The following is a 24,781-nucleotide window of genomic DNA, read 5'->3' on the forward strand; positions in this document are numbered from 1 at the left end:
TAGGTCTGCATCTCAGTGAGATAAGTAGCTGGGGCTGCCTCTATCACACAGTCCCATCTGGCATATCTTCTCTATTGGGCTTCCAGATATGGACAGCTGTGGTATTACTGGGATTCAAACTCAAAATCTCCTGATGTTGGGATGAATTATTAGACAGGTGCACCACATGAGACGACACCATGCTTTAAAGGTAAAACAACTCATATTTTCTCCGATGTTTTAAACATTTGTAGAAACAAAATCTGAATTGCTTCTTGTGTTACTGAGTGGTGCAGTGGACTAAGCCGTTACCCCAATGGGAGGTTGTGAGTTTGAGCCCTAGCGATGCCATAGCCATCCATAAGTACATACCCCAGAGGACAAATGTTTAGCAGGATTGGGCGGTGGAAAGGGTCATGGCTGGTGGGGAAGTTGAGTGTAAAAAAAAAAAACAAGCTCATTTTATTTACTCCAGAAGCAGAACTAAAAAAAATTGAACTTTTGAATAAACTAAGAAATTTGAGTTGTGTGTCCTCAAGTTGAGTCAACTCAGGAAAAGCCATGTAATCAGTTACTATATCATTTTGAGTTGAGCTGACCTCCCATTTTTAACAGCGTAAGCCACATACTGGTCATTACCTGGTAGCTCTCCTGCTTTGTCTGGAGCTGGGAATTTGAAAAGGTTCGCTGATTCCATGGACTGAAGCTTGGCGTCTATGTCATTTTCGTTCTTCTTAATCTGGTTCACCAAGGACTCAAACTTTGAGGCAGCCTGGTCGCTTCGGTTGATAAATTCTGAAATACCTGCAGGACGGAAGCAAACAAACATGTAACGTCTAATCTTTTCCAGCTTAGAACTACTTCCAGACAGAAATCATCTCACTCCAACTATGGGAAAAGGCACCCATTCCAACAGGCTTACTGCGATGCACTGTATCTTGGGTATACAACACAAAACGCAACTGGTACAACAAACGGAGATCAAATTACTTCAGTTTTAGTATCTGCTCTCAGTTTATTACAGTCCAGTATACGGTGGCTTTGATTGTTTTCAAAGCTTTAAACTCCCACCTGCTTATATGATGTGGACATGCATTCCCTATATGGTCCTCCAAGATCTCTCAGAGATCAGCTTCTCATTGATTTCTCAAGTACTACTCGGCTGTTGTTATTCTGATGTTGTTATTAAGACATTATCTAATAATTATCTGTTCTCAGCTACTGCAAACTCTAAACTGCAAAAAATGGTATCTTGTCAAGTTAAAATCAAGTCAAAATATCTAATATTACCCATTTTGAGATGGTCATGCACCTATTATAAGAATATATACCTATTTTCTAGACATTTATTTATTTTTATATTAATTCGTGACATAATTTTACATAATAAAATTACTTCAAACAAGTAAAAATGTCTACAAATAAGGACAACCATCTTAAATTAAGCTTAAAACAATCTCACCAGGAGAAATATTGGATTTATTTACTATATGCAGGATAATTTTACTTGACAAAATATCAGTTTTTTGTATACCTTAACTTTATTAAAAAATATATAACCATATTAAAAAACCTGCTTTTAGCAACTATTAACTGTTGTGCTGATTTAGGAAGGTCTGATGTTGTATCAGTGTTTTGTTTGTAAATGAGACTGTGAACAATGTTAATTTACTAATTTTAAAACATTTTATTTTTTATGTGATATAAATTTACTTAGTTACTACTAAGTTATTACAGGAGGCATTACTTTCTACGACATCGTAGTATAAATTTGATTCAAGTAGAGCAAAGTGATAAACAGCTTAGCAGTCAGAGTCATTCTTTCAACTGCCGTTGGGAAATGAACGATAACTTCACCCTTCATTCTATAAGCTGCATATCTGGCACAGAACATCTAGCATACCCAAGGAATTCCAGTTAAGTCTTTTGCATCCAGAGCGCATCACTCTCCTCAGTTCTTGCACCTGTGTGGCTAGCAGGAAGAACTCTGGGTCATTCAGACTGTCCATCATGGAATGGTAGCGGTTCACTAGATTGTTCAGTCCATCCACGTATCTAAACACAAAAGAAATGGGCTTATACACCAATCAGGCATAACATTATGACCACCACCTTGTTTTTATGCTCATTGTCCATTTTATCAGCTCCGTTCTCTTTTGTCGTTAGCCCCCTTTTACCCTGTTCTTCAGTGGTCTGGGCCCCCTTGGACCCTCACAGAGCAGGTACCATTTTGGGTGGTGGGTCAATCTCAGCACTGCAGTAACACAGACGTGGTGGTGGTGTCTTAGTGTGTGTTGTGCTGGTATGATTAAGACTTTAAACGCTGTGTCCACTCACTGTCCACTCAATGAGACACCCCTACCTTGTTGGCCCACCTTGTAGATGTAAAGTCAGAGACGACAGCTCATCTGGTCATCCTCTAGTCCTTCATCAGTGGTCACTGGACGCTGTGGGCTGGATATTTTTGGTTGGTGGACTATTCTCAGTCCAGCAGCGACACTGAGGTGTTTAAAAGCTCCAGCAGCACTGCTGTGTCTGATCTACTCAGACCAGCACAACACACACTAACACACCACCACCACGTCAGTGTTACTGCAGTGCTGAGAATGACCCACCACCCAAACAGTACCTGCTCTGTGAGGGACCATGGGGGTCCTGACCACTGAAGAACAGGGTAACAGAGTATCAGAGAAACAGATGGACTACAGTCTGTAACTGTAGAACTACAGAGTGCAGCTATACAGTAAGTGGAGCTGATAAAGTGGACAATGAGCGTAGAAACAAGGAGGTGGTCAGAGTGTTGTGGCTGATCGGTGTATGAGAGTTTCACATATTATAGAATAAGAAAAGTTGCCAGAGCTCCAGAACTACCTGAGGAACCTGTCCTCCTGCAGAGACACATTACGGGCCAGTTCAGGTACAGAGTAGCCCAGCTGCTCCAGGTTCTTGGTCTCAGAGATGATCTCCTTCAGCTCCGGGGCAAAGTTCACCAAAAAGCGCAGCCCCCTCTCCAAGTCCTGCTCCTGAAAAACCACAAACACCAGGTCACCAGGCTCATCTGATACATACATTACTCAGTGTCTGTTATGACTAAGTACTACGAAACTGTTGTGTAAGTTATGTAGTTAACAGAGTGAGGAACTGAAGTGGGGGGCCAGATAAGGTTCTTAGGCTTTATGCAGTTCATTCAGTTAATAGGATAAATCATTGGTAACTTTACAGGAGATGGAAAAAACACACTTTATTTTCATGTAAATCAATGGAACCAGACATTTTTCCAAGTCATTTCGGGTCATTTCTTTTGGTCCAATCATCATGAAATTTACACAAAAGATAAAGGGCAACAGGTATTTTCGAAATATGTCAGTATCTGCAGTGCGTGTAGAGCGATTTTAATCCAGTATGAATCTGCAGTGTGTGTAGTTTTACAGTCTGACGGTAATAATTGTGGAGTGATTTTAATCCAGTATGAATCTGCAGTGTGTAGTTTTACAGTCTGACTGTAATAATTGTGGAGTGATTTTAATCCAGTATGAATCTGCAGTGTGTAGTTTTACAGTCTGACTGTAATAATTGTGGAGTGATTTTAATCCAGTATGAATCTGCAGTGTGTGTAGTTTTACAGTCTGACTGTAATAATTGTGGAGTGATTTTAATCCAGTATGAATCTGCAGTGTGTAGTTTTACAGTCTGACGGTAATAATTGTGGAGTGATTTTAATCCAGTATGAATCTGCAGTGTGTAGTTTTACAGTGTGACTGTAATAATTGTGGAGTGATTTTAATCCAGTATGAATCTGCAGCGTGTAGTTTTACAGTCTGACTGTAATAATTGTGGAGTGATTTTAATCCAGTATGAATCTGCAGTGTGTAGTTTTACAGTCTGACTGTAATAATTGTGGAGTGATTTTAATCCAGTATGAATCTGCAGTGTGTGTAGTTTTACAGTCTGACGGTAATAATTGTGGAGTGATTTTAATCCAGTATGAATCTGCAGTGTGTAGTTTTACAGTCTGACGGTAATAATTGTGGAGTGATTTTAATCCAGTATGAATCTGCAGCGTGTGTAGTTTTACAGTCTGACTGTAATAATTGTGGAGTGATTTTAATCCAGTATGAATCTGCAGTGTGTGTAGTTTTACAGTCTGACTGTAATAATTGTGGAGTGATTTTAATCCAGTATGAATCTGCAGTGTGTAGTTTTACAGTCTGACTGTAATAATTGTGGAGTGATTTTAATCCAGTATGAATCTGCAGCGTGTAGTTTTACAGTCTGACTGTAATAATTGTGGAGTGATTTTAATCCAGTATGAATCTGCAGTGTGTAGTTTTACAGTCTGACTGTAATAATTGTGGAGTGATTTTAATCCAGTATGAATCTGCAGTGTGTGTAGTTTTACAGTCTGACGGTAATAATTGTGGAGTGATTTTAATCCAGTATGAATCTGCAGCGTGTGTAGTTTTACAGTCTGACTGTAATAATTGTGGAGTGATTTTAATCCAGTATGAATCTGCAGTGTGTGTAGTTTTACAGTCTGACTGTAATAATTGTGGAGTGATTTTAATCCAGTATGAATCTGCAGTGTGTAGTTTTACAGTCTGACTGTAATAATTGTGGAGAGATTTTAATCCAGTATGAATCTGCAGTGTGTAGTTTTACAGTCTGTCTGTAATAATTGTGGAGAGATTTTAATCCAGTATGAATCTGCAGCGTGTGTAGTTTTACAGTGTGACTGTAATAATTGTGGAGTGATTTTAATCCAGTATGAATCTGCAGTGTGTAGTTTTACAGTCTGATTGTAATAATTGTGGAGTGATTTTAATCCAGTATGAATCTGCAGTGTGTGTAGTTTTACAGTCTGACTGTAATAATTGTGGAGTGATTTTAATCCAGTATGAATCTGCAGTGTGTAGTTTTACAGTCTGACTGTAATAATTGTGGAGAGATTTTAATCCAGTATGAATCTGCAGTGTGTAGTTTTACAGTCTGACTGTAATAATTGTGGAGAGATTTTAATCCAGTATGAATCTGCAGCGTGTGTAGTTTTACAGTGTGACTGTAATAATTGTGGAGTGATTTTAATCCAGTATGAATCTGCAGTGTGTAGTTTTACAGTCTGACTGTAATAATTGTGGAGTGATTTTAATCCAGTATGAATCTGCAGCGTGTAGTTTTACAGTCTGACTGTAATAATTGTGGAGTGATTTTAATCCAGTATGAATCTGCAGCGTGTAGTTTTACAGTCTGACTGTAATAATTGTGGAGTGATTTTAATCCAGTATGAATCTGCAGCGTGTAGTTTTACAGTCTGATGGTAATGAATGTGGAGTGACTGGTCTTCTGTAACTGGCCAAACTCAGAGCTCCCTCAGTAACTTCTGTCCTGTTCCAAACCATCTAACGACACAGCAAACATCTGTTAGCAAAATTTGCTAACAGATGTGGCTTTGCATTATGTTGTTATTGTTGTTGAGTATGGCATCACTGATGTGAACATCCAGGCTATTTTAATCCCACTGATACTTCATAATATTACACAACCTCCCACAAAATTCTCTGAATAGTGGAGTGTCTTACTGTCTCAGGTGTGATGTCTGCACAGGCGACGCCAGAGCTGTTCAGCATGAGCAGCAGGGTTCTCTTCATGAGCTGAGGTAGCGTCTGCTCCGTCGCCTCTCTCCAGCACTCATACTTCTTGATTTCATAGTCCCGCATGCGAATACCCACCTCTAGGTACTTCGCCTTCACCTGCAAACACAACACATGTCTCTCTGTGCTCCTTTGGCAAAAAATCACATTGTATTTCATTCACAAACATTACTCAAAACTGCTTTTGAATATGATTAACAGTCATTTAAAATTAGAGAATATCGAGCCAAAAATTACAATAAATATGAAAATTTTAGTGTTGGAAGAAGCCAAATGAACTGATGTGAATAGGAAAGTACATTTTTACCCATTACACACAAGAAAACTTACATCGTTTGATTTTGTTTGTGCTTTTTGTTAATTTGTGTGAATTTGTGTAAACTTTCTGTTAAGCTCTGTGTGCTCTGAACCTACACACTGTTTCTTATATTTCACTGAGTAATTTGGAAAAATATGTATAATGCATTTATCACACTAGACAGGTGTCTTACAGCTTTTCCCTGTTCGCTTTCCAGCATTTCGGGCACCTCCAGGAACCGTATGATGGTGTTTTTGATGCGGTGAAAGAGAGAGCGTTCCCAGTATATGGCTCCTGCCACAGGGGGCTGATTCTTATTCAGAGGTGGGTTATCTTTGTGTTGGACAAACATGTTATTTATGATGTCAACCTGTAAAAAGTCAAAATTTGATTGAAAAGGTATGGCACCAAACAGACACCTATACACACAGACACACACACACACACACACACACACACACACACACACACTCAAATACACAGCTATCAAGAACTGTGGCATACACAGACACACACATGTAGTCCTATGACATGTACAGGTATGTATGCACACACCCACTTGTGTGGCTATCAATATTCGTAACAATCCTCTGTCCATCCAGTCCTCTGTAAATATTTAAATGCAGCCATGCACATTTGATGTAAATTGTTTTTTTGTTTACCTACCTTACCCACCTACCTACCTACCAAACTACCTATTATTATATTATTCCGTTTCTATAGGAGAGATGCCACAGGAAATTTCATTGTACCCCAGTATATAAAGGTACATAAAGTATTACATGTAGAACTTGTAAGTAAATAACAATTCGATTCAATTAGATTAGATTCTATTCTATTCTATTCTTTTCTGAAAGAGTAAATATCTACCTACCTACCGACCGACCTACCTACCTAACTGCCTGCCTACCTACCAATCACCTATTCTATTATTCCGGTTTCTATAAGAGAGATGCGACAGGAAATTTCATTGTATCCCAGTATATATAAGTACATAAAGTATTGCACATACAACCTGTAAGTAAATAACGATTCTATTCTATTCTATTCTATTCTATTCTATTCTATTCTGAAAGAGTAAATATCTATCTACCTACCTACCAACCTGCCAACCTAACTATCTACTGATGTACCTACCTAATAACCTACCTACTGACCTAACTACCTAGCAACCTACCAACCTACCTACCTAGCGACCTACCTACCGACTTACCAACCTACCTACCTACTGACCTAACAACCTACCGACCTACCTACCTACCTACATAACAACCTACCGACCTACCTACCTACAAACCTACCTACCTACATAACAACCTACCGACCTACCTACCTACCATTCTGCCAAACTAACTATCTACTGATCTACCTACCTAATAACTTATCTACTGACCTAACTACCTAGCGACCTACCAACCTACCGACCTACCTACCGACCTACCTACAAACCTACCTACCTACCGACTTACCAAACTACCTACCTACCTACCGACCTAACAACATACCGACCTACCTACCTACCTACCTACTAATCTACCTCCCTACCTACAAACCTACCTACCTACCTACTGATCTACCTCCCTACCTACCTACCTACAAAACTACCTACTGATCTACCTACCTACCTACAAACTTACCTACCAACCTATCTATCTGTGAATTTGCTGTGTTTGATGCTAAACAATGCCTTTATCCAGCATAGTCACCTCTTTGCAGTACTGAGCCAGAATATCATTGAACTTCTTCATCATCTGATTGTTGATAGCTTCTCTGGAGCGAATGTGCTTGAATTTCAGCAGCATATCGAAGGCCGCAGATGCTGATCGCAGGGTCTTGAAGGACTGGTCAATGAAATTGATGGCTTCTCCTTCAATAGCCTAAATCAACAGGAGATCAACAGCACAAACACAGTCTAAAAAAACAGCCTAGAGTTCACAATGATCAAACTAATGATACTGACACGCAGCCCCACCTGAACTTTGCTCTTGAAATCCTGCATGACCATCTTCCACCTGCCCATCTTTCGGATGTTAAAAGGGTCAAAGTTCAGCTCCTCAATGGGCACCACCAGGCTGTCCACCCAGCGCAGTACATCATCTATTCGCTTAGGGTCACCGGTCACTGCCTTCAGCTCCGGCCCAAAGATGTTGTAAAACTCCTCCAAGGTCTGGAAGTTGAGGGAATTCATGGAAGAAGTTCACAGATCAGTTACAAGCACTTTCTGCACAGTTCAGTCACTGAGATTTAAACAAAGTCACTGAAAGTGGTTTGATTTGAAATAGTGGATTATAGAGGAACCAGTAGTCTCAGATTTCTTTACAGTGGTGGTGATAGGAACCAGAAGTGGCGGTAGGTCTTCCGGGTTTTCATATCATCATTGTCCAAAAAAACAAAAAACAAAAAACAAATGCCTCAACTTTTTTTCATTTTTTGATATCATTTGAAAATCTGACATTTGCATGTGAAAATTTCATGATGATTGGGCCAATAGAAATGCTGCAAAACTGCATGAAATAAAATCTCTTTATAATGACTTAAATTCAAAGTAAAGAACATGTTTGCCTCTTCCTGAAAGGTTACTATTTTGACATCTTTGGATAGCGACAATATGTAACTTTGATAATTATAAATCTATAATTATAAAACAACGTCAAGCTTAATTTCCATGTATGGACTGTATGGACTGGGAAGTAAAGTTTTGAAATTTTGCCAATGTTTAAAGAAGCTTCTAAAATATTTTCATTAAAAAGTGAAGAAATCTCATGAATGTTTCATGATATGTGCTTGTGAAAACGTTCTAAATCCTTATGATTCATGCAGGTGCCAGTAACCTGAAGAATGTTGTAGAGGTCCTGACAGATTGAAGCCATGTAGTCTGTCTTCTCAAAGAGCTTTTTGCGGTCAAACTCCCAACGTGGATCCCTGCCTGACGTTTCGATCCTGGAGCGAACATCAAAGTAGCAGGCCTTCCACTGGTCCAGAACCTGCTTGCCATCCAGTGCTTTGGCCTTGGCCACCTCCCTTTTGTCCCTATGGCAGTGACAGTGACAAGAGATTTGAGTTTCTCCAACAAACAAATACAAACTCAAATCTTGGACTGTTGTGCTGTGTGATTATTGGTAAGCCAGCCCCACCTTAATTGGCTGGTCATCTACGCTACTGCTGAGTAATACTGCTAAAATTCAGTACCGCAATGTAGCCATACACAAGTTACCCTCGGTCAGATTACATATTTTATTGTTTTTCTAAGTGAAAACAAGTTTCATCCTCTACAGGGAATAAACATAAATATGGCATTTGCACATTTTAACACGCCATTTCTATTTATTTGAGTTTAAGATTGGAAAAAAAAAGTATGTAAATATAAAATATGTCCTAATTTTGCTATATTTTATGTTTTAGTTTCAACAAATATGTTAAATACAGCAAGTTAACAGTAATGGTGCATTAAAATGGCTAAATTACTGTTTATTTGCTGAATTTAGCATATTGAAAAAAGAAAAAAAACACATAAAATGAGCTCAAAGGTTTGGGCTTATTTTATATTTTGCATATCTCAAGTTTTGTTATGTGTTAACCTCAAATAAATTGCAATTGTGTACTAAAATTTACAAAAAAAAAAAAAATAATAATAATAAATTTTCACTTAGTTACCTACTTTACTTTATTAGCCCCCTTTTACCCTGTTCTTCAGTGGTCAGGACCCCCATGGACCCTCACAGACCAGTGCAACACACACCAACCATCACCACATCAGGTCCGTGGGGGTCAGAGAAACAGATGGACTACAGTCTGTAACTGTAGAACTACAGAGTGCAGCTATACAGTAAGTGGAGCTGATGATGAAATGGAGCTGGACAATGAGCGTAGAAACGAGGAGGTGGTCAGAATGTTCTGCCTGATCTGTGTACATCTAGTGGGTCCTCCAGGACGTGCTAGCTGACCTTTTTCATTTCAGTGTATTCTACATTTTTTTTGGTTTAATTTTGACTGTATGACATTGTGAAGCGCAACACTGCAGGCTATGTTATGGTTTTCGACTCACCTGAAAAGCACATGAACACTGACAACGCGAGCGACGCGCTCAGCCAGCTCCCAGGCAATGCGCTCCATCAGCGGCACCATGCGCTCATCTGTGTTGTAGTGGCTGGAAATGATCCACACCATCCGCAGCCCGTTCATCATCTGAGGGATGGTGTCCAAGATCACACTGAAATTCACTCCTGTGGCCAGGTTCTGGAGTGCGACACAAGCAGAACACAGTTGAAGTAATACCTGCAAGGGGAAGCTTAAACAGTTATGGTGCCAGGTGCTGAATAAGGTGGTCTCATGACGTCTCAGGTTTGGCCTGTAGATGTTTGCTGTAGGTGTGCATCATGCGTGTGTTACTGTCTCTTCTTTAAAGATGATATGTATGTTCCTGTTTATGAATCAAGAGCTTAATGTACCATAAAAAAACATACTTAAAGTTTCAAAGTAGGCTGTTCTTACCAGTACTGTAAAAAAAACGTGGTATTTGCTCAGAGACCTCCCTTAAATATGCAATTTCCAGTCAAAACAGCCATTAGGTACACCAAGTGTTCAGTGTGTCTCTCTTTCCCTCTATTCCAGCTTCCGTTCTTCTCAGGAGACTCACTTCCAGCTCCTCAAAGAATCTGTAGACACGCCTCCAAAGCTCAGTCTCACAAGCTGGTTGATGATGTTCTGAAGTGATCAAACCCATTCAGTGGTGTTGAGGTCTGGACTCTGGGGCGGTCAGTCCATCGTCCAGCTTCTTTGTTTGATGTGTCCGTCTCCGTTTCTCAGTGAGGTTCTTCTTGATCAGCTACATGTCCTTTCAGACCCACAGCGCTGAGTGGTCTTCTCACAGTGGAAGGATGGAAAGAAACACCTGTGGATGTTTTCAGATCTGAAGCAGCTTGATTTTCTCCTCTCTGAGAGATGAAAGAGGCGTTTAAAGGTGCCTCTGTTGATCTGATAGGGACCGTTTTGGTGGTCTTCCGGTTCTTCCATGATTCATAGAAGTTTTCAGTTGTACCTTGTTCAATTGTACCTAATTGCCATTTTGACTGGAATTTGATTAAATGAATTGGGTCTATGGTTTTTGTACAGAACTGAATGTCCAGTACAAACTTAGAAGTCATGCTGAAAAAAATTGTAACTTCCACAAACACAATTATAGCAGTACTAAAGGAGTGGCTGGCGTTCATATCTTTCACTGTTCCAGTCTGAACTCCACACAGTGCTCTGAACGAAGCACAAATGAGGGCAACCTGTCAGAACAGATGTTGTTAACATATGTCTTTAAGCACAGAAACAAAAGCAGCTTGTTCAAACAAAAAAAGGCTGGAAATATTAATTACAGTGTTTGTAATAATACAGGGTGATTCAAAAAGATTCGTCTGATTTCAAAGTGCCGTATTTTTACAACTGTGAAGCGCTTAGGAACCAATCACAATCCAATTGAAAGAGGGGGTCGTATAGTTTCTGACTCTAGGCCCACGATTTGGCACTCAACTTCTGGCCCCCAAGATCACCAGATCTCACGATGTCCGTACAGCTGGAGGAGGTTCAGACTGAGACCTTGTACAGTTACATAATAAACTTTACGCTCATTTAAACCGTTTACAGTTCACTGCACTGATCTGGAACGATTTACAAGAGAAATTAATCATTTTGAAAGAGGATTAAATCGTGTGAATCACCCTGTATGAATGGGCCCTTTAATTCACAACGCCAACTATGATGAAGTGAAGTGAACCGAAGTGAAATCGCAGACGACTGCTGTTACAGTACATGCAGCAGAAACTCCAGCTCACCTTAAAGTGCCTCTCCAGAGTGCCAAGGAAGCGCACGTTATCCACGGACTCCACGTGGTACTTGCTCAGCTCCACTACGGTCAGGTCCAGGTTCTGCACAGTGACAGGGTCAGCACGGGTCATCACCTCCAGGATCTTTTTCACCACAGGCAGCTTGAGCTGCTCACTCAGAGCGCTCAGTACGGCTGCACGCTCACGCCAGAAATCAATCTCTGCCATTGGACCGGAGCCCTTAGAGCCAGTGGAGAAATACCAATACCGATTATAATAAAAATAATATTACTGACTTAAGATTTCAAGAGAATAAAGAAAAGCTATCTTAACACACACAAATCATACATAACATATACATCTGTATGCAAAAGTCTCAACACCGCTGGTCAAATTATGTTTTTGTTAATTAATTATATGTAATATAAGTTAAATTATTGTCTACAGAGAACACATAAATTTGGTGTTTTTCTGTAAACGCTCTGTAAATGCTAATTTTAGTACATCATTTCTATTTTTTGTAAATACCTGTTGTAAAACACTATTCTGAGATGTTTATTTTATTGAATATCTGCGCAATGCTCTCTCATTACCCTCTGAGGTATATTTGTATGATCTGCTCTGTTGTTGTTAAAAATTCAATAAAAATTTAAGTTCTAAAAAAAAAAAAATACAAAATGTGCCATAATGTTTGCACAGGCCACATTTTTTTCCGTAACGCACTGTTTATTTAGTTAACATTCATTTAAAAAAAAAAAAAAACATAAAAAAAATTGGCCTGTGCAAAAGTTATGGCACATTTTTTGGCTTTATTTTTGTTCAATGTGTTAAACGCAGCAAAAAAAAAACAAAAAAAAACTTCTGCACTCGAATTTCCAAAAAAATACCACATCCAAGCTGGTTCCCTGTAGCGGATGTGTATGTGAAGAAAATCAACAAAACGTGTAATTTGACCAGCTGAAACTATTTAAACGTATCTACTGTATTTTCCATCTCTCTTCACTTCACAGACCTGTGGTTTCTTCTTCTGCTGCTCCTCAATGACGATGGTTATTTGCGTCTGCCAGTTCATCACACACTGCTCCAACTTCTCCACCACCTCCTGATTAGCCAACACTGTCTCCACATCCTGTTCCAGGTCCAGTTCTGGGATTTGTAGTTTAATTTCACCTAAGGCAGAGCATTGAGGACGTATATGATTCTACAGAAAGCCTCATAGCTCATGTAAGGCAGAGACGGCACAACATCTCTTTTTCTTTTCTGATACCGATGTCATTATCGAAACCTTGAGTATCGGCCGATAGTGGAATACGATTTCTTTAAAAACCGTTAACTCGGAGGTACATGAACACACCCTCCAGCTGCTGCAGGGTCCGATCTATGTGGCCCAGGAACTTGTGAGTGCTGTTGAGGAGCTCGTCTCGGATCATGAGGGCCCCACGTGACTCCGCCGGCAGCTGCTGGCCTTCATGCTTTGGCTCACCGCCTGCGTCTTGATCCTCAGAGCCTGGCGTCTCATGCTGGTAGCCTCCGTCGGTGAGCTTGAGCTGGTTCACTGACAGCATGGGGATGTACACCTGCAGGGAGGGCAGAACCAAATGACTGAGAATGACGCTTATGTGATTAGAGAAAAGCACTTAGTGCGTTATTTAAAAAGACGGTTCTTTAAGGGTTCTTTAGTGAGGAGAATGGTTTGATAAGGAACCCTGAACCCTTTGTATACTTAAATGGTTCTTTGCACGGTGAAACTGTTCTTCAGATTGGAGCAGAATGTGCTGTATATTTTTGAAAATGGTTCTATATAGCAGTAAAAAGGGTGCTGGCTGTAGCTACGATGTCAAGCTTGTAACAATAGAAGAACCCTTTTTGGTGCTATATAGAACCCTTTTCAAAAAGGTTCTGTATATAACCATACACAACGCATTCTCCATCAATCTGAAGAACGATTTCACCATGCAAAGGATTCTTTGAGTGTTCATGGTTCTGTATAGAACCACTGTCTTTATTAAAGAACCCCTGAAGAACCCTCTTTTTTAAGAGTGTACTTAATTAATACATGAACACAGGACAACTGTAAACTTATTAAAATCACATTCAACGCTTTTAATACTTTTTTAGGACCGTAACAAAGCAAAACTGCTACCATTTACGCTGCAAACAGCACTGGCATGTACTAAAGACTGTTCTATTAAACATCAAACACTGAGTGCCCTCAATAATCCGATCATAATGGTCTAGAAATCTGATAAAGAGGCTGGATTTGAGCTCAGTAGTCAGATTTCTCATTGCTGTGAGCTCTCACTCTGATTTCTTTCAGGTCTCTCAGTCTGCGCATGTGTGAAAACAGACTGCGGTACTGGAAATAAGCGAGTAGCGTCGCCGCGAGACGCAGCAAAGCATGTTAGGAGAGACGCTGAAACCAGATACTTTCTCAAAGAAATGAAGGATTTAAATATTCTTCATTTTCTAGATGATTTTCAGATAAAGTGGCTCAATGTTTTTTTTTTTAAAAAGCCACGGCATGAAGTTTTTGAGATTTACGTTACATTTATGTCACATCTGCTTCTGTGAGTTTATTGGCTGGTTGTAAAGCAGAAATCCGATTACTGTCTGACTCATGCAGACCCAGAGTTTCCCCATAATCTGATTACTCAAGTGAGTGTAAACACATTGATCAGATTACTGATAAAATCAGATTTTCTGCAGTTATCTCATTATTACATGTCTTTAAACACACTCCCTGAAATGTGCTTTGTGATACAATGTATGTTGGACATATGTCAGAAGCCTTTTCTGTGTGTTTGAGCTTCTTATCAGTTCTGCCGTGCTCTAGGTCTTCATCAAAGATCAATGTCAACAGGACAGATGCCAGCTGGGTATTTGTGGATGGTCGGCTGTTCTCAAGTAGTTTAATACACATTATGACTTGTAAACAAAGACTTCAGTCAAAGCCTAAAACAGTAAAACACTTTTCAAGGCAATTTTTCTCCCCAATTTAGTCGTCTCCAATTCCAGCCGCTAGTTAGGACTCCACCAATCACACGATACGATCAACACTAGGAGGGTAAAGGCAGCACAGGCTTCCTCTGAGACCTGGGAAACCAGCCAAACTGCCGCTCACGCAACGTCACGGGACAGCCGAACGCGCTCGGAGGAAAGCACCAACCGCCAGATCTGTTACGTCAGCTAACAGACGCCTGCACTGAAGAGTATCGCGTTGAGTGATGGGGGGGTAAGGGGGGCCACCCTACCCACCCAGAGAGAGTGAGGCCAATTGTGTTTTGGACTCCTGGCTACGGGCGGCTGTAGCATCACCAGGGATCGAACTCGCGATCTCCTGATGATAGGGCCATTTCTTAGACGGGGCCCTTTTAAGGCTCTTTTAAGGCTGAACAGGCTGAACAGGCTGTTTTTGTTTCTGTACCTTTAAGACTCATATATATGTAAAAGAGCTCTGTTCTGATTGGCTGTCTTGTATTGGGTGTCAGTTAAAAAAAAAAAGCAGCCTTTGCTGAAACACTCCTTACAACTTCAGTGTGAGTGGGTGGAGCTAAACTGCTATAGACTGACTAGACAGATGTATGAAAATGTGTCTGTTGTTGTGACGTCACAAAAAACAGTTCAAAACAACTTGTTTTGCAGTTCAGTTGTCATATGATATGCAGTGCTGTGAATAAGTTCTCAACCTTCTCATATTTGCCCCTCCTGATTTCTTTTTTTTTGCATTTGTTTCTTCAAATTTGTATATTTAAACAAAAATAAACAAAAGACAAAAAAAATGAGTAAAGACAAAATGCAGTTTTTGAATGTTTATTTCATTTATTGAAAGAAAAAAATGATCAAACACCAACTGTGAAAAAGTACTTGCTCAATCGACCTACCAACCGATTTTAGCTGGTAACTGGTATCAATAAAACAGACAAAAATCGCTTAAAAATCGGCTAAAACTGTCTCAGCAAGCAGGAAACTACATCGCAACCAACAGAAATTCCAGAAGAAATTAGAAAGAGAGTGACTGTAATACACCTCAGGCAGAACATTATGACCACCTCCTTGTTTCTACGCTGCAATCTGCATCAATCTGAAGAACAGTTTCACCGTGCAAAGAACCATTTAAGTATACAAAGGGTTCAGGGTTCCATATCAAACCATTGTCCTCACTAAAGAACCCTTAAAGAACCGTCTTTTTAAAGAATGTATTTCTGTTTTCTTACACAAAAAAACACACGGCGGGAAAAAATAGGAAAGTGTAGCACACGACCCCTTTAAATAACGCACTAAGTGCTTTTCTCTAATCACATAAGCGTCATTCTCAGTCATTTGGTTCTGCCCTCCCTGCAGGTGTACATCCCCATGCTGTCAGTGAACCAGCTCAAGCTCACCGACGGAGGCTATAGAAGCCTTTTCAAAAAGGTTCTATACAGAACCATACACAACACAGTCTCCATCACCCTAAGAACCCTTTCGTTATGCAAGCAAACCTTTAATCATGCAAAGAGTTCTTTGAGTGACCATAGTTCCATAAAAAAAACATCTTCTTTAGTAAAGAACCCTTGAAGAACCATCTTTTTTAAGTGCGTAGAAGTGGTGAATCTTCTTCCTCCACAAGCACAGTAATATCTCATCCAGGATGCCACAAAGGAACCCAGACAGATGTAAATTTTGCTAATAGTGCAGATGATTCAATCATTAAGAGGAGACTGGACGAAAATGGGTAAGTCGCAATATGAAAACCACTACTAAGCAAGAGCAACACGAAGGCTCACCTCATCTTCACCAAAAACACCCTGGTGACCCCCAAGCCTTAGAATAAATGTTCCTCAAGTGCAACTGGGTTCTGTATAAACTGTCAACAATGGTCCACAGCACCAGAGCAAGTTCAACTCTGACTGGCTGAGAATAAACCATGATGTCCAGTTATAGGAATAGTTTGGCTGCAGCTGTTCAGTGGCCCCTGTGACGGTGGCACAACCATTTACTTTAGGGGGGGCATTACTTTTTCACACGGATAATAAAGGTGTTGCGAAACTTTTTTCTTCAATAAATAAACCACTCATTTAAAAATTGTGTATCCTCATTGTGTCCTCACATATCGCTGCTGTCAGAACAAGACCTTGTATCTCCAAAATGGTAACTTTACAGGAGAATGAAAAAACTTACGTCACTTTTAATGAAAGTCAATGGAACCAGAGTTTTTTCCAAGTCATTCTGGGCCATTTCTTTTGGTGCATACATCATAGAATTTATACACAATGTAAATGGAAACAGGTATTTTCAAATTATGTCAAATACTGAAAAAGTTTGTCAAATACTGAAAAAGTTTTTTTCAGACAGCAGCGATATATAACCCTGTACTATATAACACTCTGTGGCAAATATGCAAAAACAGACAAAATCAGGAGGGGGCAAATATTTTTCATAGCGCTGGACAGACCTCACGGACTGAACAGTGAACACTACATTTTGAAACCACATCAAACCCTGTTATATCAAAACAGTTGGGGGGGGGTTATGAAGCCTTTTCAAGCATCCTCATTAACCCCTGTGTGGTGTTGGGGTCTGTGGCACCCACTTTAATGTTTACCCAAAGAAAAAAAATTATGAAAAAGTGATTTATTATCATTTCAGCCTCAGATTCTTGGCCTTTGCTCATTTTCTGTGAAGAACATATAAAATAACCCATTTCCAGAGCTTCTCTCTGTTCAACCCCCACACATTTATACTACACATGTGGTGCTGGGCTGAACCCACGGGGAGTAAAAGCGTGGAGGAGCTGTGTATTGCACTCTGTTCTCCTCCTACATGGCCTGCTGTTAGTGTGTGTGTGTGAGGGCGGACAGCATGGACAGGCTGCTGACTGGCTACAGCTGCTAAAGTAGAACCCTACGCCAGACACGTGTAATACTTTAAACATCTGCTATTTTTACATAAGTTGTTATGGCTGTATTGATTTAATAAACCAATAATGTGGTGGGCCCAGCAGACCACTGAGTAACACACACATCAACACCACACAAGGGTTAAAATACTGAGGAAGGGCTTCGGATATGCAGTTTCTGTGAAGTAGCGTTGTTTTAGTGTTTTATTCCGTTTTGTTACACACATGCTTGAGAAGGTTCCTGAGCATCAGCAGAGAATGGCCGTTGATCATGCCTATCTCCAGCAGCTTGGGCATGAGATCATTGGCCTCGTTTATGTCCGCCGGCTCTACGATAGTCTCTGAAACAGAAAATGGGTTGTACACGGTTGTTATCACTTCATGCAAACGTTAAAGTTTAATACAAGCAGCATAAAGGTTTATTCTTTTTGTTACCCACCTCTGGTGTTCCTCAGGAAGTAGAGTATGTTGGACTTCATGGGCTTATCTGGGATAGAGTTCACTGCGACATGCAGCTCCACATGGTACACGATTTGGACCTCGGTTCTCTGACAAAGAAGGCGATAAAAAAAGACGTTTACATTTGGGAAGTTAAAAATTAGCAGATGAAAATCCCACTTTCTTCCAGCGTCCTATCATGGTGATACTTATGGTTTCTCTGACTCCATTCACACCTGGGCATCTCAGGCCGCTTGTATGTGGACTGTGTCCTGCAGTTTTGAACAACGTGCAAATACTTTTGGAAGCCAACTGTGTCTCTGGTCAGACAAAAATCTGTTGTCTTATGCAAATCAGCTCATAGCACAATAACAGTGGTCTGAGGTGTTGCTGGTCTGAATCCCTAGAAACTGCAGTGCCTGTAAAAACATTTAATACCATCATTTAGCAGTTCATATAAAGATTAACCCCTTGGCAGGTGGACCCAATATTTTATTACATACTTCTATGGAGCTAAGAAAAACACCATTAGTTTGCACTGAAGTCCCCGTAGTTTCTAAGCCTTGGTATGATACACTACATTTCTAAAAGTATTCGCTTGTCTGGCTCCACACGCATATGAAATTGAGTGACATCCCGTTCTTAATCCATAGGGTTTAATATGATGTCGGCCCACCCTTTGCAGCTGTAACAGCTTCAACTCTTCTGGGAAGGCTGTCCACAAGGGTTAGGAGTGTTTATGGGAATTTTTGACCGTTTTTCCGGAAGCACATTTGTGAGGTCAGACACTGATGTTGGACGAGAAGGCCTGGCTCACAGTCTCCGCTCTAATTCATCCCAAAGGTGTTCTATGGGGTTGAGGTCAGGACTCTGTGCAGGCCAGTCAAGTTCTTCCACACCAAACTGGCTCATCCACGTCTTTATGGACCTGCTTTGTGCACTGGTGCCCAGTCATGTTGGAACAGGAAGGGGCCGTCCCCAAACTGTTCCCACAGAGTTGGGAGCATGAAATTGTCCAAAATCTTTTGGTGCTGAAGCTTTAAGAGCTCCTTTCACTGGAACTAAGGGGCCGAGCCCAACTCCTGAAAAACAACCCCACACCATGATCCCCCCTCCACCAAACTTTACACTCACAATGCAGTCAGACAAGTACCGTCTCCTGGCAACCGCCAAACCCAGACTCGTCCATCGGATTGCCAGATGGAGAAGCGTGATTGGTCACTCCAGAGAACACGTCTCCACTGCTCTAGAGTCCAGTGGCGGCGCTTTACACCACTGCATTCCACGCTTTGCATTGCGCTTGGTGATGTAAGGCTTGGATGCAGCTGCTCGGCCATGGAAACCCATTCCATGAAGCTCTCTACGCTGTTCTTGAGCTGATCTGAAGGCCACATGAAGTTTGGAGGTCTGTCGTGATTGACTCTGCAGAAAGTTGGTGACCTCTGCGCACTATGACCCTCAGCATCCGCTGACCGCTCTGTCATTTTACGTGGCCGACCACTTCGTGGCTGAGTTGCTGTCGTTCCCAATCACTTCCACTTTGTTATAATCCCACTGACAGTTGACTGTGGAATATTTAGTAGTGAGGAAATTTCACGACTGGACTTGCTGCACAGGTGGCGTCCGATCACGGTACCACGCTGGAATTCACTGAGCTCCTGAGAGCGACCCATTCTTTCACTAATGTCTGTAGAAGCAGTCTGCAGGCCTAGGGGCTCGGCTTTATACACCTGTGGCCATGGAAGTGATTGGAACACCTGAACCCAATGATCTGGATGGGTGAGTGAAAACCTTTAAAAATATAGTGTCTAAAACTGGATTGTTACGGGGTTAAAAGCTGCATAATGTACGTTTTGGGGATTTGGAGACCTCTCTGGTGGAAAAGTGTAACTGCATGCAACGTGCAGACCAACACTTTCTAGCATGGGTTGTGCTTCAGACCCCCTCCCTAAGCGAATGAATCTGATGATTGAAAGAGAAACCAAATCAAAGAACTTTGGTGAAGGATGCGTCTTCTGAGGATGTGAGCGAAATATCTACTACTGTCATATCTTCATCAGTATAATGTTGATTTTGCATTTGAGACCTAAACATTGAGCCAGACCTTCTTTTTGAGCCTGTACATGTGAAGTTAATATGTAAAAACATGTGACGTGATCTGAAAATAATAAAAAGATCATTTCACGCTTTGCAGAGTCACTTGCAGCAGTGCACATCATATTTTAGCCTGTTTTAATTTCTATATTTTAAGCTGAAAAGTCTTACATAGCGCTGATCTTATTCAATCAAACCACTTGCATAGTAGATTGGTAAATGTTAGGAAATACATGACAAAATTAAAGATGTGAAAAACTGAGTCTGAATGTCTTTAGCTTAGCTGTATGTAAATGTCTGGCTCAACTGTATGTGTATCATTACACACCTACTGAATATAATCCTAATGCATAAAACGGCCAGGTGTAAACGGCTTCTCTGATACTAAACGCACAGAAGGGTCGTTCTACAGAAACGTCCACTGTTCTATCTCTCCAAAGGTGTCACTGGTGTTACTGTTCCTCACTGGTGCTTCACATAATAAAGGAAGCACCACAGACATTTATAATGAACGACACATTTTACCAAACGGCTCCTACAGAACATCAAACCACACGCTGTCCATCATGGAACATCCACTAAAATATGGAATTTAATCCATTTGTGTTTCTATTTTTTCACAGTGACCTCAGAATAAACTCGGTCACACCGGTGACGTCAGCTAAAAGCTTCGTATGAGATCATGAGCTGAGTGAGAAGATCTCTGAGAGCTGAGAGACGCAGTGGACTCAGCATCAGCTTTTCTTCATAGATCCTCAGAAAACAGATCAAAGGAGGTCGAGTGACGTCATCGGTGTGTCTTTTATTTAAAATAAGGTATTTTTTGTTACGCGGTAACACCAGTGACACGACTCCTGGGGGACTTTTATTACATATTTTATAATATTTATTAGGCATTTGTTTCTTTATGTCATTGAATTCATACATTCCATAGTCATGTAGAGATTATTGCAGTTAAAATGTAAAAAAACACGTTATTTACTTCAAAATATGGCCTCAGCCTTCACACATGACCGTGGGGACGAGCTCTTCTGTGGTGCTTGGAATTCTATATGATTGATTTAAAAACCAATATTGATCAATTGAGGCTCAAGACGGTGTAGTTGCTAAAATAACTTGTTGTTTTATTTTAAAATATAGATAAATTGTTACCCCAACAGGTTTTTAAATAAAGGCACATTACCGTGGAAGGAAGCTCCTCCGTGGTCACTGCTTCTGGGCTGCCCTCGGCCGCAGACTCTACATGGTGTGGAGACTCCCTCCTGTGGCCTTCAGCAGACTCACGCCCTCTTCTTTTCTCTTCAGACGTACAGAGAGAGAAGCAATGGAAAAACCAATAATTAGGGACTTTTTGCTGGACTCCTGCTAAAACTCTTAACACACTTCACTAAAGCTCTGCGGCTAAATTGCTTAGTTATACTAAATTTAGTATAAAATCCTGCTTATTAGTCATAGTCCTTCCGCCAAACAGCCCTCTCACACCCGCAGCCCCTCTGAAAGCAGACGACATGCAGTCTAGTACGGCAGACTCTCCTCAGCAGGAAGCTCCTTCAACGTTGCAGCTTCTAACCTCTGGGATTTGAACATAGATAAACAAACCTAGATGCCTGCTGTTCTGTATGTGAGGCGATACGTCTGCAGGTCCGCCATGTTGGAGAGGTCAAGGTCCGCTTGTGAACGGATTCACTGGTACTGAGAGGCGATGAGTCTCAGGATTAAATCAGCCTCAGCTTCATTATTACTCCACCCATTTTCACCAGATCTGTTCAGTTATAATCCTCAGACTCAGATTAGTCCAGGCTGTACGGATCTGCTCTCTGCGGATTTTATTACTTTAATAACTGACCGTGATAATTAGCCGTCCAGCAGGACCAGCAGGACAGTATTCAGTCTGCACCTGACGTGAGTTTAGCGCTCCGGTAGGAACACGATCAGCAAATCCATCACTGAGTGAACCACCTCTAATCTTCATACACAGAGGGACGGAGCTAAAGTCGGCTTCCTATTCGCCAGCTTCTAGTTCGAGCTTTCCCGGTCCACCTTAAATTGAGCAGTCACTTTCTGGTGCCAAAGATGCACCATTTAAGGTGGAGCGGGAAAATTCGAACAAGAAGCTGGGCGATGCACCATTTAAGGTGGAACGGGAAAATCTGAACAAGAAGCTGGGCGATGCACCATTTAAGGTGGAACGGGAAAATCTGAACAAGAAGCTGGGCGATGCACCATTTAAGGTGGAACGGGAAAATCTGAACAAGAAGCTGGGCGGTGCACCATTTAAGGTGGAATGGGAAAATCTGAACAAGAAGCTGGGCGATGCACCATTTAAGGTGGAACGGGAAAATCTGAACAAGAAGCTGGCAAACAAGAATCTCACTTCAGCTTTGTGTAAGAAGGTACTAACGTTAATCTATTATGAACATCTACACGGATTAAGGAATGCTGTAACTTACCACTGCAATGCTTTAACCATCACTGTAAATAAATAAATACTACATAAAGTTAAGACCCCCTGATTAGACTATTAGACGAAATCAGCTTAATATAAAACCAGAGGAAAAACAACCACATCAGCAGGTTCTCTGAGCTTCACCAACCACACGATCACACCTACACATAAACACCACACAGACAAGAGCGTGGATCACTGCGTTCCCTCCGTTATATAATCCCATCCCACTTACTGGGAGCAGTATTCCTGAAACAGTGGAATTGTGGACAGTAAAGTTCTTCAACTGCCGATCTGTAATGGTACCGAATGCAGTCCAGCAGCGCCATTGACGTGCCAGGCTGGACCCAACGCGGCGTCTATGTGTGTATATCTATGGATTTGACTATATGATTATATTTCAATCCAGACTTTTCGCATTGCCTTATAATTCAATGGTAAAAAAATTACATATTTTCAGACTTTTTATGACCACATTTTTTCAATTAAATTTATAAACATTTATAGCCTTTCTGAGACATTTAATGACGCACGCATTAGTAGGATCTTACTATTTGCAGAGCTCCTTTGTCTCTCTGAGGTAGGAGTCTCAGCATTAGGGTGGGAAAGTGCAGACTGGCTTGCCTCAGCTTCATCTTCATCAGGCTCTGGAGCTCCTTTATGCACATTTGAGGAAACAACAAGAAAGTATAAGGATGACTGACACCACCGGCTTTGACCTGACATTGTTTCTAAAAGAGAAAAGGACCTTATAATATACAAAAATCAACATCGTTCTGTTATTGAAAGCCATTCAGAGTGGTCTGATGAGGAATGGTTCACTGTCCAGTGAGTCCTTTACAGTGGTGGTGATAGGAACCAGACGTCACAACGTGTTCAACTGAATTACTAACCATTTTACTTTATCTCACTACATTTTATGTTGTAACCACTGAACCTAGATGTGCCTTCTGAGATTTGAAGTAATGCTGACAGCTGTAAAACAGTAAGTAAACGGACTATTTCACCTTACAATGCCTCTCTGCTATGAACGCATTTTAAAACCAGGCCTGAATCTCATCTCAAAACTATCATAACACAGTGTCTCTGGCATCAGGCACCGCCGTCATAGTCCTTTCATTTAATACCTTTCTGTGAAGGAGCTTTTAGAGGTGGACGTCTGGTTCCTATCACCACCACTATGAACAATTCTGACTTGTTTACAACCAGTCTTGACCATTTAAAGGGGAACTCCATTGACTTTTCAAAAAAAATGTACATAATTAACTGGTTAAGACGTAAACCGAGTCATTCAGAGGGATTTGGGGTGAAACGCTCTGTTCTAGAGAAACTAAAGAACCAGGACTGTTCACAGTGGTGGTGATAGGAACCAGACGTCCACCTGTAAAAGCTCCTTCACAGAAAGTTCCTAACCTTCCTGAAATGGTTATGAATTCACTGCCTGATGTCTGAGACACTGTTTAACGATAGTTTCGCGATGTATTTTAGTTTATAACGGAGGGGTATGTTCCATATAAAGCTCAGAAGACTCGTGTAGGTTCTCTGGTGGTTCTGGATAGTAAACTAAGCGTTTATATTTGTGTTGTAGCCATGGCGACCCCTGGTTCCTATCACCACCACTGTAAAGACGTCTGAAATCTCATTTCACACCAAACCAACGCGAATGTCTCTGTTTACGTCTCAATAACTGAAGTATTCAGAAATTTTGAAGAGAAAAAAGACGGTGGACTTTCCCTTTGACGGACCGTTTCTATCTGAACTGAACTAACGCAACGTTAGGCGAGCTTTAGTGACTGGTTACCATTCGGGACCGCCACCTCCACCTCCACCTCCTCCTCTCTTATCCGCTTGTAGAACAGCAAAGCCGAGGTGGACTCCTCGTCGGTGACTTGGTTTAAAAACTGGACGATTTTCCGCTCGTCCTCTCCGTCCCCGCGGCTCAGCAGCGCCTCAAAACAGTTCGGCTCGGGCAGGTAAAATGCCGAACACACTCGGTTTCGGATCCATTCCACTCGCGGGTCGTCCAGAGCCATTCCTCACACGGCGTTTAAGCGGCTGAGCGGGCTGAAGACGCGGGTTTGTGAGCGGAGGAGAAAGAAATAAACTTCATTTCCACGCCGAAGAGGAGAGCCGGTTAGCCACTCTGCTAACAGCTGCAACTGAACGTTTGCGGTTGCTATGGCAACCGCG

General features: G+C 41.1%; 1 protein-coding gene across 1 annotated transcript in view; it reads right to left on the reverse strand.

Annotated features, from left to right (window-relative positions):
* Window positions 1-24,739, reverse strand: part of dnah10 (dynein axonemal heavy chain 10) — a 110,299-nt gene extending 85,560 nt beyond the window's left edge. The window contains exons 1-17 of the mRNA XM_017725210.2: window positions 24,393-24,739; window positions 23,143-23,247; window positions 21,329-21,444; window positions 18,053-18,161; window positions 17,839-17,954; window positions 13,090-13,312; window positions 12,748-12,905; window positions 11,745-11,975; window positions 9,971-10,161; window positions 8,757-8,955; window positions 7,898-8,092; window positions 7,632-7,802; window positions 6,119-6,295; window positions 5,556-5,726; window positions 2,851-3,002; window positions 1,883-2,034; window positions 619-783 (exon numbers count right to left, since the gene is read on the reverse strand). Of these exons, the coding sequence (XP_017580699.2) occupies window positions 619-783; window positions 1,883-2,034; window positions 2,851-3,002; window positions 5,556-5,726; window positions 6,119-6,295; window positions 7,632-7,802; window positions 7,898-8,092; window positions 8,757-8,955; window positions 9,971-10,161; window positions 11,745-11,975; window positions 12,748-12,905; window positions 13,090-13,312; window positions 17,839-17,954; window positions 18,053-18,161; window positions 21,329-21,444; window positions 23,143-23,247; window positions 24,393-24,624 (2,863 nt within the window). The 5' untranslated portion in view covers window positions 24,625-24,739. The remainder of the gene's footprint in view (window positions 1-618; window positions 784-1,882; window positions 2,035-2,850; window positions 3,003-5,555; window positions 5,727-6,118; window positions 6,296-7,631; window positions 7,803-7,897; window positions 8,093-8,756; window positions 8,956-9,970; window positions 10,162-11,744; window positions 11,976-12,747; window positions 12,906-13,089; window positions 13,313-17,838; window positions 17,955-18,052; window positions 18,162-21,328; window positions 21,445-23,142; window positions 23,248-24,392) is intronic.
* Window positions 24,740-24,781: the final 42 nt, after the last annotated feature.

This window comes from Pygocentrus nattereri, chromosome 20, assembly GCF_015220715.1.
Source record: "Pygocentrus nattereri isolate fPygNat1 chromosome 20, fPygNat1.pri, whole genome shotgun sequence".
NCBI classification, from domain to species: Eukaryota; Metazoa; Chordata; class Actinopteri; order Characiformes; family Serrasalmidae; genus Pygocentrus; species Pygocentrus nattereri.